General features: G+C 31.4%; 6 protein-coding genes across 6 annotated transcripts; 4 read left to right on the plus strand and 2 right to left on the minus strand.

Annotated features, from left to right (window-relative positions):
- Positions 1 to 169: 169 nt before the first annotated feature.
- On the plus strand, positions 170 to 800 carry LOC139090290 (complex III assembly factor LYRM7). The gene is made up of 2 exons (XM_070640050.1): positions 170 to 395; positions 510 to 800. The coding sequence occupies exons 1-2, from the start codon at positions 225 to 227 to the stop codon at positions 687 to 689; spliced, it is 351 nt and encodes a 116-aa protein (XP_070496151.1). The 5' UTR covers positions 170 to 224; the 3' UTR covers positions 690 to 800.
- On the minus strand, positions 768 to 12,274 carry Ltn1 (E3 ubiquitin-protein ligase listerin). Its single transcript, XM_070640046.1, has 9 exons — positions 12,116 to 12,274; positions 11,902 to 12,051; positions 11,762 to 11,835; positions 8,017 to 11,699; positions 3,547 to 3,925; positions 3,332 to 3,491; positions 3,158 to 3,272; positions 1,017 to 1,583; positions 768 to 957 (listed from the first exon to the last, which is right to left on the minus strand). The coding sequence occupies exons 1-9, from the start codon at positions 12,161 to 12,163 to the stop codon at positions 887 to 889; spliced, it is 5,247 nt and encodes a 1,748-aa protein (XP_070496147.1). The 5' UTR covers positions 12,164 to 12,274; the 3' UTR covers positions 768 to 886.
- Positions 4,706 to 6,607, plus strand: LOC139090286 (leucine-rich repeat-containing protein 28-like). Its single transcript, XM_070640047.1, has 4 exons — positions 4,706 to 5,173; positions 5,237 to 5,603; positions 6,126 to 6,413; positions 6,490 to 6,607. Exons 1-4 carry the CDS (start codon positions 4,837 to 4,839, stop codon positions 6,596 to 6,598), a joined length of 1,101 nt encoding a protein of 366 aa, XP_070496148.1. The 5' UTR covers positions 4,706 to 4,836; the 3' UTR covers positions 6,599 to 6,607.
- On the plus strand, positions 6,610 to 8,042 carry LOC139090288 (chymotrypsin-1-like). The gene is made up of 5 exons (XM_070640048.1): positions 6,610 to 7,068; positions 7,127 to 7,222; positions 7,368 to 7,667; positions 7,730 to 7,800; positions 7,857 to 8,042. Exons 1-5 carry the CDS (start codon positions 6,845 to 6,847, stop codon positions 7,928 to 7,930), a joined length of 765 nt encoding a protein of 254 aa, XP_070496149.1. The 5' UTR covers positions 6,610 to 6,844; the 3' UTR covers positions 7,931 to 8,042.
- A 436-nt stretch (positions 12,275 to 12,710) lies between the features above and the next one.
- On the plus strand, positions 12,711 to 14,586 carry LOC139090289 (chymotrypsin-1-like). Its single transcript, XM_070640049.1, has 6 exons — positions 12,711 to 12,964; positions 13,041 to 13,619; positions 13,678 to 13,773; positions 13,919 to 14,218; positions 14,282 to 14,352; positions 14,409 to 14,586. Exons 2-6 carry the CDS (start codon positions 13,396 to 13,398, stop codon positions 14,480 to 14,482), a joined length of 765 nt encoding a protein of 254 aa, XP_070496150.1. The 5' UTR covers positions 12,711 to 12,964; positions 13,041 to 13,395; the 3' UTR covers positions 14,483 to 14,586.
- Positions 14,587 to 15,184: 598 nt separating this feature from the next.
- LOC139090248 (uncharacterized) lies at positions 15,185 to 16,176 on the minus strand. Its single transcript, XM_070639993.1, has 3 exons — positions 15,987 to 16,176; positions 15,694 to 15,930; positions 15,185 to 15,638 (listed from the first exon to the last, which is right to left on the minus strand). Exons 1-3 carry the CDS (start codon positions 16,127 to 16,129, stop codon positions 15,242 to 15,244), a joined length of 777 nt encoding a protein of 258 aa, XP_070496094.1. The 5' UTR covers positions 16,130 to 16,176; the 3' UTR covers positions 15,185 to 15,241.
- Between the last annotated feature and the right edge of the window lie 34 nt (positions 16,177 to 16,210).

Raw genomic sequence — 16,210 nt, forward strand, 5'->3', positions numbered from 1 at the left:
TTCAAAATTTATCCACAAAAAAAAAGTTTTCTAAATAAAATTCAAATTCAAAAAGTTCGTTAATTTTGGATTCAGTTCAGTCACTTTGTTAGCTGGAAAATAACAAAGTAAATAAATTAAAAGTTTATTAAAATAATTAAATTTACAACATATCCAATTCGGCATATTGTTCATTCGAGTAGTCAGCACCCTTATTTTGATAATACTCGCAAGTATCACATAAAATGTCTAGCAGAAAAACTGTGCTGGAACTATATAAAAACCTCAACAAAATAGCAAAGGAAGTGTTTGATAAAGATGTGAGGGCATTAAAGCAGGCACAGGAAAAAATCCGAATAGAATTTCGGAAAAATAAGGATCTTGAAAGTCAAGACGAAATAGATCAAAAAATTAAGGTAAATAAGTCACTTTACACCTCCACAAAAAGAAAACGCATACAAATTTTTGGCACATAAGCAAGTATTCTATGGATAATTGTTTATCTTTTCAATTCTTATGTATTAATTCAGATCGGCGTAGATGTTGGAGAAATTTTAAAAAAGCAAGTCGTCCAAATTGTAAAGAAACCCGAGGTCAATGTTTATGAACTGAAGCTAAGGAAGTCAACAGAGAAATTAGAGAATACTATATTTCAACCAAATGCTGTACTTCCACCACCAAGAAGTAAGAAGTGTAAAGAACCAAGCTGAGCAAAATGAATCACTTTTTTGTCTAGCATTATCTTTTGCAAACATTAGTTTATAAATAAATAAAAGAGGAGAAAAGTGTTGCTGCTTACTGCATAGTTCATCAAAAAATAATCTTGAAATTTTTATTCAATTCTTCTTTGTTATTTTCTTATGAGCCATAACTTATTATTCTCAGGATATATTAGGTATTATGGAATTTAAAATGGATTTCTGCATAAAGGACATGTTGACTTATTAGATGATGTAAACCAGCGATATAGACAGGATGCTGTGAAAGAGAAAAAGTCATTAGTTATAAGGTACAATAATGTAATTTGAGTAACTTACAGTGGAACTTCTTTTTGCAAGTTTTGCATGTAATTCTTGGTAACTGAAGATTTTCTTGATGAATGACTGAATAGCATACATAACATTCCTCAACGCCTTCATACTTTCCATCAAGATTTCTCTTCCAAATAAATATTCCATCATACAGCCTTCCGTTCTGATGTGTTAAGTAAATTGACAACTGCTTAACAATTTCTCTAGCTTGAAACTTTCCACCAATGTGCTTTTTACAGTCAACCTTTATGGCACCTAATGGATAATTTGGCGGCAAACAAACGACCAGTTCCATTTTTGCTTCTTCTAATGAATATGTAGCTATAACTTCACGTGCCTGCATTAATACTCGAATGTTCATGCTGTTTCGTCCTTCTCGTTCCTTCATATTTGTCAATACAGTCAAGTCTTCATTGCATAAAATTGGTGATACATAATTTGCTGTCAATTTATCTATAATTTGTGCTTGTCGTGGACTACATGCATGCCACCATTTACGCACAATAGCTGGAACAACTCGAAGACTTTCGCCATACAAAAATGCTGAATATCGTTCAATGTCAATTTTTGATTCTAAAATGAGAATTAATTAATAAAAATTAGATCAAAGGAGTCATTGAAATTTAATTAACATTCTTAGTCATTGAATCGATTCAAATTTTTCGGCATAAATTGCAATAATGTCAAAATCCGAAGTGAACCTTACAAAAAAATTCAATATATCAAAGCTGACGTCTGAAACTGCTTTACCGTCATTAAAATCGTCAATTGATCGAGGAAGGAAGCTTAATAGCGTCAGATGTCAAAGTAAAATTGAGACAATTGACGCAGCTGAATTCAAGCCAAAAAAAGTAAAACCGACAAATTTGTACGTCTGCAGATTAGTCTATCCACGTGAGAATTCATATCCGTCATGTGATCATCAAAATGACATTGTAGTCGACAGAGATTCCTTTGACAAGGAAGAATATTTAAAGTTTCTAGCACAGCCCAAAAAGGTAGGATTAGATTTAATTTTAATCCTAGGATTTATTTATAATATTATTTCCAAATCTAGTTCTACCAAAAGCCGCTTCCAAAATGGGTTCGAAGGAACATTCCACCATGTACAGTTCATCTAAACAAGCTCTCACAGCCAAAGAAATTAAATTTATTAACAACATTAAATGAGCATCGTTATCATTTGGCATTTAGTCAAGTTGAGAATCTCATCAACCGCCTCAATTTCGGCGATCATCAAACACCACGAGAAGTTATGCAGACAATAATGCAACAATTAAGTGACGGAAATTATAAAATAAGGCAACAAAAATGCGAAATCAAGAAACTCAAATTGGAAATCGCTAAATCCAAGAAGTTCGAGGATGTATCAAGTCATATTATCAATAAGCTTCGTCAAATGGTACAATGTGATGGTCCAATGTATATTAATGATGACTGTAAAAAACTCGCTGACTTAATTCTACCAAAATTATGTCAAATGACGGGTCATAAAGTTCCAAATAAGAATTCAACAAACACAATTGATAAGGCACACATTAAGCTTGCCAATAAATTTGCCGTTTGTGTCTATGACTACATAAAGAACAATTCCAATAGATGTCAACAAAACATGCCCGACAGTGACTGCTTGAAGAGATTCAAAAATCTGTGCCTCCCAATAGACAGCTATTATCCAGAAGTGTTGACAAAGAGCAAACATGATGAAAAATCTGAATCACATGATGAATCTGATGATGACGACGAAGATATTAGCGTTGATGGCACAAAAATAGCGTCAAATGAGACATTAACAACAAAACAATCATTTTTGAGATCTTCACTAATTAATATAACTTTAGAAGAATGTGAAAAGGCTATGGAAGCAATAAATGCCGAATTAAAGAAGACTGCTGAGAAGAAAGCACAAAAGGATATACGTAGAGCTGAACGAGCAGAACGTGAAAAAGTTTTAGCAAGAGAAAAAGCCGAGAGGGAAGCAGCACGCATAGCACAAGAGAAGGCAGAAGCAAGGGCAAGAAAACGTGCTCGTCGACGAAAGGGTCGTGGACTTTGCTTTGGAAATTTGAATCCATTGCCACAATGGCAAGTTGAGTTTAAAGATGCAGTTCAAAGTGAATTCTGTAAGCCAACAACATCAAACTCACCTTGAATCTCTTTCCAATCTAATGTTGAGAATGCCGTGTGTCCAAGTTTTGTGGATATATCGGGATTCTTGAGAATTTCTCGTGGCATCATTTTGAATATTGACAGCAAGAAGACCTGTATGGATAAAAAAATTTAATTAATTAATTAATAAAGTACATTTTTGATCAACTTACTTCCTCGTATCTGTTCATTGATATCCATTTGGCATAAACAGTCCTTAATTCTGGTCGTGCCTTTGAACAGAAGTTTAAGATACAGTGCCAAAGCAGGAGATACGGCATTGCTACTTCAAATGGAATTTTAATGTCGTCATCCATATCGTTAGCTTTAAAGCTGTAGGGAAGATTCAAATTAAGGATTGAAGGAATTAAAATTTTGTTGAATTTACCTGAAGTCTTCTGCCAAGTCTTTCATAATTTCCTGATAACTTTCCAGCGTGTCTCTAAATGACTCTAAAATGTGCCATCTATAATTTTCTAAATTCTCTTCATCATCACCACTTTCATTGTATTCCTCGCCACTCTTCTTATTCAATGTCTCTAAATCCATCTTTAAGAATCCATCAGTCAATTGCCTAATGATCGTTGCTGCTGTTACACTAATTCCATTATGCTTGCTTGATAAATTTTCCAATGAAAATTCCACCAAATTATCCAGTGAGAATGTATGATCAATTTTCTTTCCATGCAGCACATAACTGAAATCTATATATTCAATGTGTGGACATAAAGCATCAACAAATACTTCGTGATGTTTTGAACTGTAGTCTGTAAACAAAAATTAAATTTAAATCATTGATTAATTATGTAAACTGTTTATGCGGAATTTAAATAAAATATTCGACTTAGAGATTGAAAATGTTTATCGTTGGGATATTGATAGAGGAACTGATTGGTTAGAGATTTGTATGAAAATACAAAGGATATTTGAAATTAAAAATAATAATTTTTTCAAAATTTTTCTGAAAAAACCAACGGTCAAATTTATTTTGAAAAATAACGATCAATATATCCTTGAAAAATAACTGTCAATTTTTTTTGAAAAATTAGTCAAAATTTTTTTGAAAGCATAAAATTCAAAATTTAACGGTCAGTTTATTTTTCGGCGAAATAAAACCGAGACGTAGAATCGCCAGGATCTAGTCAGTCAGTACGAAATAATCAAAACTCGCACAAATCTCACACAATACCTTGAAGTCTATGAGAGTAAATCGTTTATCTATTTTGGCTCAGATCGTATGTTGTTGTTATTTTCTCTAAAACTTGTGTATTATAATAGAGGAACTAACTCGATCAATGCATAGGTACAAACAAAAAAACAGCACATGTGAAGGAACAGAAAATAGTATAATATTAAAAATATACATTAGTAAATATTGTTGAGGATGTGTCAGATGAGAGTGATGATGACGTCACATTAGAAAAAAGAGGTCAACATCTACAGACTCAATCTTTGTCCTCAATGATCGTGAAAATTTTTCTTTTCATGAAGGAATATTATTTTCTTTTTGAGAGAGAGGCACAGCGCGCCAAAAAAATTTTCATCATCTAATTTTAGTTTAAATCTGAATCTCATCACGTAAAAATTCATTCTTGTGTATAAAGGAAAGGGAATTTATTGAAAATTTCCATATCAAATTTCAAGTGTAAAAGAAGGCAATAAAAAAAGAATTTTTTCAATGTCAATTGCATTGCATTATAGTTTTCGGAAGATTGACTATGAAAAGTTTTGTGATGATAATGAAATACCAAAGGAATCGGTCGAGCAAGTTTATCTCAAAGCATGTGATTTAATAAAATTTCCAGATTGGCTTATGAGATTAAAAAATTTAACACACATTAATATATCGTGTAATGCCATTGAAAATGTTCCTGTCGATATTAATACACTCGAAAATTTAAATTATCTTGATTTGTCTGATAATCAATTGATGGAACTACCGCCTACATTTTTTGAATTAGTACAATTAAAATATTTAGATTTATCAGGCAATTATCTTGATTGTATAGTCCCAGGTTAGGAAAAAAGATGAAATGTATAAATAGCATTAAAATTTATGTTCCTCAACATTCTTTCAGCCATAAAAAATTTCAAAAATCTCGAACTATTAAACTTTGATCGAAATTTTCTAATGGAAATACCGCAAGAGCTTACGCAGTGTACGAAGATTTTTCAACTCTCATTTGACGAATGCTCGCGACTATTTACACTCCCAAAAAATTTATTTACAATGCCAATGCTTGTCAGTGCATCCTTTAGAGGATGTAATTTAATAACAATACCCGCAGTTGTTGCATCAAATTTATGTCATTTGTCACTGTTTGGGAATCAACTGTTAAATTGTGTTCCACATGATATATACATTAAGTTTATACCAGCCACCACAAGTGCTTCAGATTTTTACATGATCGATGAGGATAATTTGAATAATTTACATGATGCAAGGTAATGTGTCAAAAATAAGTACAAAGGAATTAAAACATTTTTGATCTTAACTACAATTGTGATCATGTGATTACATGGATAAGTGAGAAAGAATGCATTTATGTGCTCGAAACTAGTTATTTGAAAAGTAACGGTCAAAAAATATTTAAAAAATAACGATCAAAATAATTTTGAAAAATAACGGTTAAAAATAGTTTGAAAAAAATATTCGGTTCAATTTAAATCTCCGGTTCAAAAAGATCGTTGAAATGTCCTTCAAAATTGTAATTTTGACCCAAAACTTCATATTGAACGATCACCAATAAATGACTTATTAGACTTAGTTTCAAAAGTTTCTTCACTAATGTTTTCTCTAGAGGAAGTAACCGAACAGAAATAACATTGTCTGTGGCCTAGTATGTCACATAAAAGTTGAAAATCTCCAACGCATTTAAAATTAAAAAGATCAAAAATGTTTCAACCTTGAATTTTAAGTCTTAATGAAATATCCAATAATATCAATCTCTTCCCTCACAATTTAAGAACGGAATTCATTACAAATAGCTCAAATTCAATAAATCACATCACATTACCCAATGGAAATATTGCAAATTTACCTCAAGACCTCACAAAATTATTCTACTCTAACTCATCATCCAGTATAGTGTCATTAAGAGAACTTTGTATGAGGAAAATAATGTCAAATAATCAGTTAAAATCCGACCTTGAATATCTTCCGTATAATCTAAGGAGCATTATAGCACATCCAACAGCAATTTGCCAGTGTCGATCTTTAATTTTTGCCGAAGCACATTCTGTATTTTTTTACGAGTAAGTTTCGTGTGACTATAATTAACGTGAAATATTCATGACTCATTGATTCTCTTTTCTTTCCCACATTTTCCAGGAAAATTAATCGAAATCCATTTTTGAGCATTGTCAAATTTTTCTGCTCCTTCAATTGTTTAAGTACATTTTGTGAAGAAAATAAAAAGAAAATTGTTGTTATTGCTTAAGACAATCCAGCCTTAATGTTTTTTAATCCTATGTTATGGTCAAGACATACTTTAACACAACTCCACTTAATACGTGAATAGTCATACTATTAATTTTATTCCTCTATTGATAAGGTCTGGTATTGATAAGGTTCTTTTTGTTCTAGTCATGCTGTATATTCACACTACTTTTCAACTTAGGTATAAAATAATGAAAATTTCTATAGCAAATATCAGTTCCAGTGAATACTGAGGATAAAAAACAACATGTTCTTACTAAAAGCAATAGTTCTTGTTAGTGTCTTCTATTTAGGAGCAGCAAAATATGCCAATTTTGACGATATGCAATCAAACATTGTTGGAGGTTCCGATGCAAAACAAGGATCTGCACCTTATCAAGTCTCACTTCAGCTTGGAAAAGGAAGACATAATTGTGGTGGAGCAATTATAGATTCTCGATTCATTCTAACTGCTGCTCACTGCCTTGAGAAGTAAACACTTATAACTAATTCTATTCATAAATGTTAGAATAATCTGATAAATTTTTAGACACAAGCCAAATGACTACGTAATAATGGCCGGAAGCAATAAAATCTCTGAAGGAAGTGTATACTACACTCCAGAAAAATTCATCATTCACAATAGGTAAGCTACAAATTATCAATTTTTAACGACTTTTTTCAAATTCAAAATTTAGCTGTTTCAAAAAATTCGAAATGAACTGAATTGAAATGAACTTAAAGTATTACTGAATAATTATTTAAAATCTAAATTTAACGGTAATTTTCAGTTATGACATGCCAGAGTACCACAATGATATTGCACTGATTCGATTGAAAGAAAAGATCCAATTTACTGACAATATTCAACAAATAGAATATGAATCGAGTGAAGTTCCTGTTGATGAAAAAATCACACTTACAGGATGGGGAAGACTCAATAAAGATGGTCCTGGATCTGATAATTTACAAGAAATTCAACTGACTCACATATCTTATGAGAAATGTAAGGAATCGCACAAAGATGCTGTTGGTGATGGACATTTGTGTACATACAATAAAGTTGGTGAAGGAACTTGCAATGCTGATTCGTAAGTTAACTAAGAATATAATACCAATTTTTGGGTATTAAATTTATGCTTACTAATTCTAGTGGCAGTCCTTTAACTTATAAGGGAAAACTCGTAGCTGTTGTCAATTTTGGAACAAGTGTGTGTGCACTTGGTATGTGCTGAGCTTTAATTTCAAGACTTTAATAATTTACATAAGATTATTTTTAGGAATTCCTGACGCTCATGCCAAAATCGCTTATTATAACGAATGGATTCGTACTAATATGGAAAACAATCAGTAAATTTCAAGCAATTCTTTACATTCCAACGATGACATAATTTCAGATATAATGGTATAATTAATAAAGAATCCGATTTTTGTACTTACCAATATTTTTAACGATGTAAATAAATGACTTAATCAGCACTAAATTGACGTCTTTTGCAAATACATTTTCCCATTCTTCGATCATGTTTGAGAGAAATTCAGTTGAGCTTTTTGTCTTTTCAGTCACAATGAACTTTTGAAGTGATGCATTTAGTCTGAATATAGCAACAATAAAGTTCTTGACAATTTCGTTGTTGAACTTCTCGCAACTTTTGGATACTGACAAGATCCAGCTACTTAAAGCGATCCGTATGAAATCCCATCGCTTAACATCAATTTCAGTTGGAAAGTATAAAAGACATTCACTTAAGAAATTAGCAATTGCCGAGACGGTCAGAACATTCTTTGGATCTTCAAGTGACACATCCTTGTTGTACAGTAGGAATGGATTTTCCTTATTTTTAACAATTATCTCATTCATTAATATCAATCCATGTCCAATAATCTTTCGGTCAATAAGCTCATTAAAATCCGAGACATTCAAGTGATTCCTTATAATAACGCTAGCTGCAGACACTTTGAGTAAATAATTAAAGCATTTTTCAGCAAGATTAGATGTAATTGACATAAACTTTGTATCCAATAGTCTCTCGAATGTTTGTAGTATATTAATATAAGTAAGCGATACTTCATCACTGTTTACCAGACTGAGAATCTCATTATACAGTAAAACCTTTCCATTATCATTATTATATGCTTTGGTGTTGAGTAAAAGAGGTAAGCAATCAACATAAAATTCACCTTTTGTCATAATTCTGGCAAAAAGTTCATCCTTAATTTCATTTTGAATTGATTCTGGTAAATTTTCAATGAGAATTTTCAAGCGTTCCTGTGTATAGATGATCCAATTTTCAAGATTAGGATTCATCTTTCTGATATGTAGTAAAAATGTATTAAGAATTGCTTCTGTACTGATTGAAATATCAAAGAATTTGTCCATAACAACTTCCTTCCATTCCTTCAATAAATTCTCATTCAAGTCACAATAATCCTCAGTTATTTCTTCATCCTGCATTTCTTGTTTCTTCATTTCCGCATACTCTATTTCATCATTGTCAATTTCACTGTCATCGTCGTCAAAGCTGTTTTTGTCTTGTTGTTGCTTTTTCTTCACATTACAGCTAAGCATTAAAATGACATTTAAGCTAAAGATTTTATATTTAAGCTGCGAATCTAAAGCATCAATAAAATTGACATTGCTGTTATATGAAGCAGTTCGTTCTTCGAAAGTCATATCTCCACGAATAGACTTGATGCTCATGCATAAATCCTCTAAATATCTTTCATGAATACTTTCTTGATCAAGTAGCACCTTTAGCATAGAATTAATAGCTTCATCTCTTTCATTGCCTTGTTTATCTTCATTCGAACACTGCACAAGTTTAGACACTAGTTCCGAAAACCTTTCGACACTCTCAATACTTTCATCTGCTATTGTTAAGTTGTTAAGTTTCAGACTTATGACTTCACTGCAATGTCTTAAGAGCTCATCATTCATCTCTAAATCACCACTTGACAGAGCATCTTGCCATGCTGTTGAAATTTCCCACATTGTGTCTTCCGAAAAGTTATCTGACACTTCCTTTGTGATTGAAAAGTCAAATAAGCTTAAAAATATTTTCAGCTGGATGTCTTTTTTGCTTGGATCGGAACAAATTGTTGAGAATATTTGGGCCAAAAAGCTTGCACATTGATCAACTTGATTAATTTTAGTGGAATCGGTTAATGTCTTGCAAATAATATCAATGATGCTTGCACATGTCGTATTGTCAATAAGGATGTCACCATTCTCAGTTTGGAAAAAGCATTTTTGTAAAATTATTAAATTATCCTTATAACTTCCATTAGAGACATTAGTGGCACATTCTGATAGATAATCCGTAACTTCCTTCATTTTAAGGAATTTAGTAATGCCTGCATCACAGCACAATGGATAACTTAAAGCTCTCATAATAAGCCAATTCTTCTGGATTGTTGGAATGCGGATCCAACGATTTAATAAATCAATTTTTTCTGACGGTTCCAAGTACTTGTAAAGTGCCAAAATTATCTCAATGACTGCCTCACATTTAAGTTCTTCATTTTGCAGCCATTCAGCAAATGTATCGTAAAGTGAACAGATGCTTTTGTCTTCTTGATTGCTTGCTAAATGCTTGAAAAGTTCTTTTGATTGATATTCCTTAATCATTATGTCCAAATTCTCAACTAAATTCCTGTCAAGTGTCGTATTAATCTTCTCAACATAACTCAAACTCAATTTATAGACTAATTCACATAGTGGTTCATCAAATGAAATATCCTTGACTTTTTCAGTTATTACAGCAACTTCCGATTTCTCAACTGGATCATCTTCAACCTTAATTTTAACGCCTTTTGGTTTTGATGTTGTCTTTAAGTTTTTAATTAGTTCTACATGACCATTAGAAATTTGTTGTAAATTGGTGTTTTCAAGACTTCCTTCAAGCACTTGATAAAGTTCAATCCAAAATCTATTAAATATTTTTCCATAAATTTCCTTTGATGCTACATTCTTGGACCAATGCTTAATTATCTCAGATATCTTACTGAACACAACTTTTCCAAATGAACTATCAGAATTAATGCACCAATAGATTACAGCAATTATGTGATCATCAACAAGACTATTGACTTTTGCCAATTTTTCTTCTTCATTCTGTTCTGTATCATTGATAATTTGTATGATAGTGTATTGAAGGATCTCAAAATATGTCGAGACAACAACTGATAGTTCCGATTTACTCAATTGGACGCTTCTTAATCCTTCGTTGATGTTTTCAAAGAATTTCGAGTAAAAGCTTTGAAGTTGATCGTCAGGTAAAATTGACTTGTTGAATTTTGATACCAAAGGAAGTAAATTTGGGTAAATAATGCATGGATATAGGCAAGTTCGAAGAATCTTCCATAATTTTGGTAATAACATCTTATTGATATTAATGTGACTATGCCAATTATCAACTTTTAATTGTACAAGTAAAATGCTTGTCCAAATGTGTGACAAAACTGATGGTTCACTTTCATCCAGCATTTTAAAGACAGTTGATGTTAATTGTGGCTCAAGATTCTTCATTAAAAATGATGCATGTTGTAAAATTGCAGATAATGCTTCAAAGAATGCAGCTCGTACGTATGGTGACTTGCTTTTATGAAAACTCCAGAATTTGTCGTGTGCAACAAGATTTAGGTTCCTTTCCAATGACTTCTCTATCTTATCGGACGAAATCTTCTCAAGATAATTAATATATCCTCTTAAACTTCCTATCACAACTCGCTCATATTTTGCCTCACACTCTTCACTCGAGTAGACTTTACTATTACATATTGTTTGTGGATTTAACACAGTCAGGTTCTTGATGAAATTGTCTAAAATTTCCGATTCACAAAATGAAAAAACTTCACTAACTTTGTTTGGTGGAAATGCCTTATTAAAGCTATTCTTTGCTATACTAGCTGCTGTTGGATGAGTATCATATTGTGCGCAGATCCAAGATGGAAAAATTTGCTTTAAAATCGTAGCAAGATTCTTTCCAATCTTATTGACAATTGTAAGCAGGGAACTTTGACAACTTTCACGAACACGGGCATCGACTTCTGTTGACAATTGATTATAGATTTTTGCGTACATCTGTATTGCTGTAAGTACGACATCAAGGTCTGACTCATTCCTAAAATATTCATTAGTAGAATTAAGTAATTGCTATGCATAGAAAAATTTCATGCAACTCACGTTAGGTCAATAAACTCTTTTAATGCTTTGATTTTTGTTGTTGGATCCTTTTTGCTCATTTTTCTCAAGACAACCTGCAGAATTGAATATCAATTAAGATCCATTACAAAATAATATGTATGACGTTTGCATTTATTTACCTGAAAATTCTGATCTATATTTGGATCAATTTCAACGATTTCTTCAACATTAAATCCAGCGACAAGAGACGATTGAAGTAAACCGGAATCGAGTGGCGTAAAATTAAGCAGTGCTGCTGGCTCAGTATTGAAATTACTGGATTTTGCAGGCTATAATAAATTGAAATTTAAATAAATTACAAAATTATCACTAAATTATGTGAAAACAACTAACTTTTAGATTCCCTTTGGTTCGTTGTGCTTGTTTTGGCTTTCCTCCCATGATTTTAATTAAGCTTATCTGCTCAAATCACTAATTAATTGAAGAATTTTTAAAAATTTAATTTTCAAAGTCTTGAAAATAACAAAAAGAATTTTTTCACCACAAATCGATTTTTGAATTTTAAAAGTTCGTTAAAAAGTTTTGGTCAATTTATTAAAATTAAATTAGATATTATTTTACATCATTAATTACTTTCTGCTTCATATTGCTCAATCTCATAATTACTTAAAATGGAATTAATATCCCGTTTCGCTCTTGCTCGATTGATTTTTGTAAGTTTAAGCAATGATGCTTTTATGGACGTAAGCCATACATCAATATCATCTAAAGTACTTTTTGCAGGCATTTCTGTTGGTTCTTGTATACTAAAATCGTGACAACTCTCCACTTCTTCATGGCATATATTCGATTCTGTTTCAATTTCATCTGTTTGTTCAATGCTTCTATCCTCTCCTCGTCCTCATTCCTTTCAGCATATACCTCTACCAAATATTCGACTTCTTGTGATTCTATAGAATAAATTACAGATTATTTTTTTATCAATCCTGGAAGTTATAAATACTTGAATAATGAATTTATGTTAATAATTTTGTTTATTACTTGCAAATTTACCTCAACATCTCACACCTGTATAGAGTCATTAAGAGAACTTTGTATGAGGAAAATAATGTCAAATAATCAGTTAAAATCCGACCTTGAATACCTTCCGTATAATCTAAGGAGCATTATAGCACATTCAACAGCAATTTGCCAGTGTCGATCTTTAATTTTTGCCGAAGCACATTCTGTATTTTTTTACGAGTAAGTTTCGTGTGACTATAATTAACGTGAAATATTCATGACTCATTGATTCTCTTTTCTTTTCCACATTTTCCAGGAAAATTAATCGAAATCCATTTTTGAGCATTGTCAAATTTTTCTGCTCCTTCAATTGTTTAAGTACATTTTGTGAAGAAAATAAAAAGAAAATTGTTGTTATTGCTTAAGACAATCCAGCCTTAATGTTTTTTAATCCTATGTTATGGTCAAGACATACTTTAACACAACTCCACTTAATACGTGAATAGTCATACTATTAATTTTATTCCTCTATTGATAAGGTCTGGTATTGATAAGGTTCTTTTTGTTCTAGTCATGCTGTATATTCACACTACTTTTCAACTTAGGTATAAAATAATGAAAATTTCTATAGCAAATATCAGTTCCAGTGAATACTGAGGATAAAAAACAACATGTTCTTACTAAAAGCAATAGTTCTTGTTAGTGTCTTCTATTTAGGAGCAGCAAAATATGCCAATTTTGACGATATGCAATCAAACATTGTTGGAGGTTCCGATGCAAAACAAGGATCTGCACCTTATCAAGTCTCACTTCAGCTTGGAAAAGGAAGACATAATTGTGGTGGAGCAATTATAGATTCTCGATTCATTCTAACTGCTGCTCACTGCCTTGAGAAGTAAACACTTATAACTAATTCTATTCATAAATGTTAGAATAATCTGATAAATTTTTAGACGCAAGCCAAGTGACTACGTAATAATGGCTGGAAGCAATAAAATCTCTGAAGGAAGTGTATACTACACTCCAGAAAAATTCATCATTCACAATAGGTAAGCAACAAATTATCAATTTTTAACGACTTTTTTCAAATTCAAAATTTAACTGTTTCAAAAAATTCGAAATGAACTGAATTGAAATGAACTTAAAGTATTACTGAATAATTATTTAAAATCTAAATTTAACGGTAATTTTCAGTTATGACATGCCAGAGTACCACAATGATATTGCACTGATTCGATTGAAAGAGGAGATCCAATTTACTGACAATATTCAAAAAATAGAATATGAATCGAGTGAAGTTCCTGTTGATGAAAAAATCACACTTACAGGATGGGGAAGACTCAATACAAATGGTCCCGTTCCTGATAATTTACAAGAAATTCAACTGACTCACATATCTTATGAGAAATGTAAGGAATCGCACGGAGATGCTGTTGGTGATGGACATTTGTGTACATACAATAAAGTTGGTGAAGGAATTTGCGATGCTGATTCGTAAGTTAACAAAGTACACAATGTGAATTTTTGGTAATGAAAATTTATGTTGAATAATTCTAGTGGCAGTCCTTTAACTTATAAGGGAAAACTCGTAGCTGTTGTCAATTTTGGAACAAGTGTGTGTGCACTTGGTATGTGCTGAACTTTAATTTCAAGACTTTAATAATTTACATAAGATTATTTTTAGGAATTCCTGACGCTCATGCCAAAATTGCTTACTATCATGATTGGATTCGTACTAATATGGAAAACAATCAGTAAATTTCAAGCAATTCTTTACATTCCAACGATGACATAATTTCAGAAATAATGGTATAATTAATAAAGAATCCGATTTTAGTACTTACCAATATTTTTAACGATGTAAATAAATGACTTAATCAGCACTAGATTAACGTCTTTTGCAAATACATTTTCCCATTCTTCGATCATGTTTAATAATATAGTGGAGCTTTTTGTCTTTTCAGTCACAATGCACTTTTGAAGTGATGCATTTAGTCTGAATATAGCAACAATAAAGTTCTTGACAATTTCGTTGTTGAACTTCTCGCAACTTTTCGATACTGACAATATCCAGCTACTTCAAGTGAGTTGGAAAGTATGAAATACATTCACTTAGGAAATTAGCAATTGCTGAGACGTTCAGAATCTGGTAAATTAGAATGGTGTGGCGTAAAATTAGGCAGTGCTACTGGTTCAGTATTGAAATTACTGGATTTTGCAGACTATAAAAAATGAAATTTAAATAATTTACAAAATTATCACTAAATTATGTGAAAACAACTAACTTTTAGATTTCCTTTGGTTCGTTGTGCTTGTTTTGGTTTTCCTCCCATGATTTTAATTAAGCTTATCTGCTCAAATCACTAATTAATTGAAGAATTTTTAAAAATTTAATTTTCAAAGTCTTGAAAATAACAAAAAGAATTTTTTCACCACAAATCGATTTTTGAATTATAAAAGTTCGTTAAAAAGTTTTGGTCAATTTATTAAAATTAAATTAGATATTATTTTACATCATTAATTACTTTCTGCTTCATATTGCTCAATCTCATAATTACTTAAAATGGAATTAATATCCCGTTTCGCTCTTGCTCGATTGATTTTTGTAAGTTTAAGCAATGATGCTTTTATGGACGTAAGCCATACATCAATATCATCTAAAGTACTTTTTGCAGGCATTTCTGTTGGTTCTTGTATACTAAAATCGTGACAACTCTCTACTTCTTCATAGCATATATTCGATTCTGTTTCAATTTCATCTGTTTGTTCAATGTCATCTTCATTATTTTCTTTGTAAACTATCGCTTCTATCCTCTCCTCTTCATCATTCCTTTCTGCATATACACTGTCCTCTACCAAATATTCGACTTCTTGTGATTCAATAGCATAAATTACAGATTCTTTTTTATCATTCCTGAAAGTTAAAAATACTTTAATAATGAATTTATGTTAATAATTTAATTTATTACTTTTCGGATTTACTGTCCTCAGTCTCTTCATATACTTTGGTTTTTCTTCTTTTCGATGGAATATCGGCAAGAATATGCGGCAGTAGAAAGGACATTTTGTGTTCATGTCGGTACGGATGATATTTACTCAATTGTCCTACTTCCTCTAGATCCCGTTTATATTTCATAGCTTTTTGATAGCTGTCTCTTAGGTTTCTCCATTTCTGTTTTAGCTTTCCTGGATCATCTTCGTTTAATCTACAAAAATCAGCTTTTGTTATGCACTCAAGTTTATTTTGATGCTAATTTTTTACCTTTTTGCAATTTCCGCCCAAACTTGATTCTTCTCATTGTTGTTAACAGATCCAGAAAGAGCTCCTGGTTTGCTGTATATTATTGGATATTCTTTAACTATGTCTATAAATTGTTCTATTTCCGAATTAAGTTTTTTATTCATTTTTGGAGCAATTATTTACAAACTAATTGACATTCGGACACAATTAATTTTGACTCAAACAAATACATTTACTAAAAATTT

This window comes from Chironomus tepperi, unplaced genomic scaffold (assembly GCF_022539635.2).
Source record: "Chironomus tepperi strain 1889 unplaced genomic scaffold, CSIRO-AGI_Ctep_v1 contig_217, whole genome shotgun sequence".
Taxonomy (NCBI): domain Eukaryota; kingdom Metazoa; phylum Arthropoda; class Insecta; order Diptera; family Chironomidae; genus Chironomus; species Chironomus tepperi.

What these genes read in the sequence shown, in the direction of transcription:
- LOC139090290 (XM_070640050.1), top strand. Translation starts at nt 225, where the DNA reads ATGTCTAGCAGAAAAACTGTGCTGGAACTATATAAAAACCTCAACAAA. An exon ending in AAATAGATCAAAAAATTAAG is followed by an intron (nt 396 to 509) that starts GTAAATAAGTCA and finishes GTATTAATTCAG; the next exon opens with ATCGGCGTAGATGTTGGAGA.
- LOC139090286 (XM_070640047.1), top strand. Translation starts at nt 4,837, where the DNA reads ATGTCAATTGCATTGCATTATAGTTTTCGGAAGATTGACTATGAAAAG. An exon ending in AATAATTTACATGATGCAAG is followed by an intron (nt 5,604 to 6,125) that starts GTAATGTGTCAA and finishes TCACAATTTAAG; the next exon opens with AACGGAATTCATTACAAATA. An exon ending in CATTCTGTATTTTTTTACGA is followed by an intron (nt 6,414 to 6,489) that starts GTAAGTTTCGTG and finishes CACATTTTCCAG; the next exon opens with GAAAATTAATCGAAATCCAT.
- LOC139090288 (XM_070640048.1), top strand. Translation starts at nt 6,845, where the DNA reads ATGTTCTTACTAAAAGCAATAGTTCTTGTTAGTGTCTTCTATTTAGGA. An exon ending in AAATTCATCATTCACAATAG is followed by an intron (nt 7,223 to 7,367) that starts GTAAGCTACAAA and finishes GGTAATTTTCAG; the next exon opens with TTATGACATGCCAGAGTACC. An exon ending in AACAAGTGTGTGTGCACTTG is followed by an intron (nt 7,801 to 7,856) that starts GTATGTGCTGAG and finishes GATTATTTTTAG; the next exon opens with GAATTCCTGACGCTCATGCC.
- Ltn1 (XM_070640046.1), bottom strand. Translation starts at nt 12,163, where the DNA reads ATGGGAGGAAAGCCAAAACAAGCACAACGAACCAAAGGGAATCTAAAA. An exon ending in AGATTGGAAAGAGATTCAAG is followed by an intron (nt 1,584 to 3,157) that starts GTGAGTTTGATG and finishes TTCTCATTTTAG; the next exon opens with AATCAAAAATTGACATTGAA. An exon ending in TTGCAAAAAGAAGTTCCACT is followed by an intron (nt 958 to 1,016) that starts GTAAGTTACTCA and finishes TCTCTTTCACAG; the next exon opens with CATCCTGTCTATATCGCTGG.
- LOC139090289 (XM_070640049.1), top strand. Translation starts at nt 13,396, where the DNA reads ATGTTCTTACTAAAAGCAATAGTTCTTGTTAGTGTCTTCTATTTAGGA. An exon ending in GCTGCTCACTGCCTTGAGAA is followed by an intron (nt 13,620 to 13,677) that starts GTAAACACTTAT and finishes ATAAATTTTTAG; the next exon opens with ACGCAAGCCAAGTGACTACG. An exon ending in AACAAGTGTGTGTGCACTTG is followed by an intron (nt 14,353 to 14,408) that starts GTATGTGCTGAA and finishes GATTATTTTTAG; the next exon opens with GAATTCCTGACGCTCATGCC.
- LOC139090248 (XM_070639993.1), bottom strand. Translation starts at nt 16,129, where the DNA reads ATGAATAAAAAACTTAATTCGGAAATAGAACAATTTATAGACATAGTT. An exon ending in TGGGCGGAAATTGCAAAAAG is followed by an intron (nt 15,931 to 15,986) that starts GTAAAAAATTAG and finishes TGATTTTTGTAG; the next exon opens with ATTAAACGAAGATGATCCAG. An exon ending in GAGGACAGTAAATCCGAAAA is followed by an intron (nt 15,639 to 15,693) that starts GTAATAAATTAA and finishes TTTAACTTTCAG; the next exon opens with GAATGATAAAAAAGAATCTG.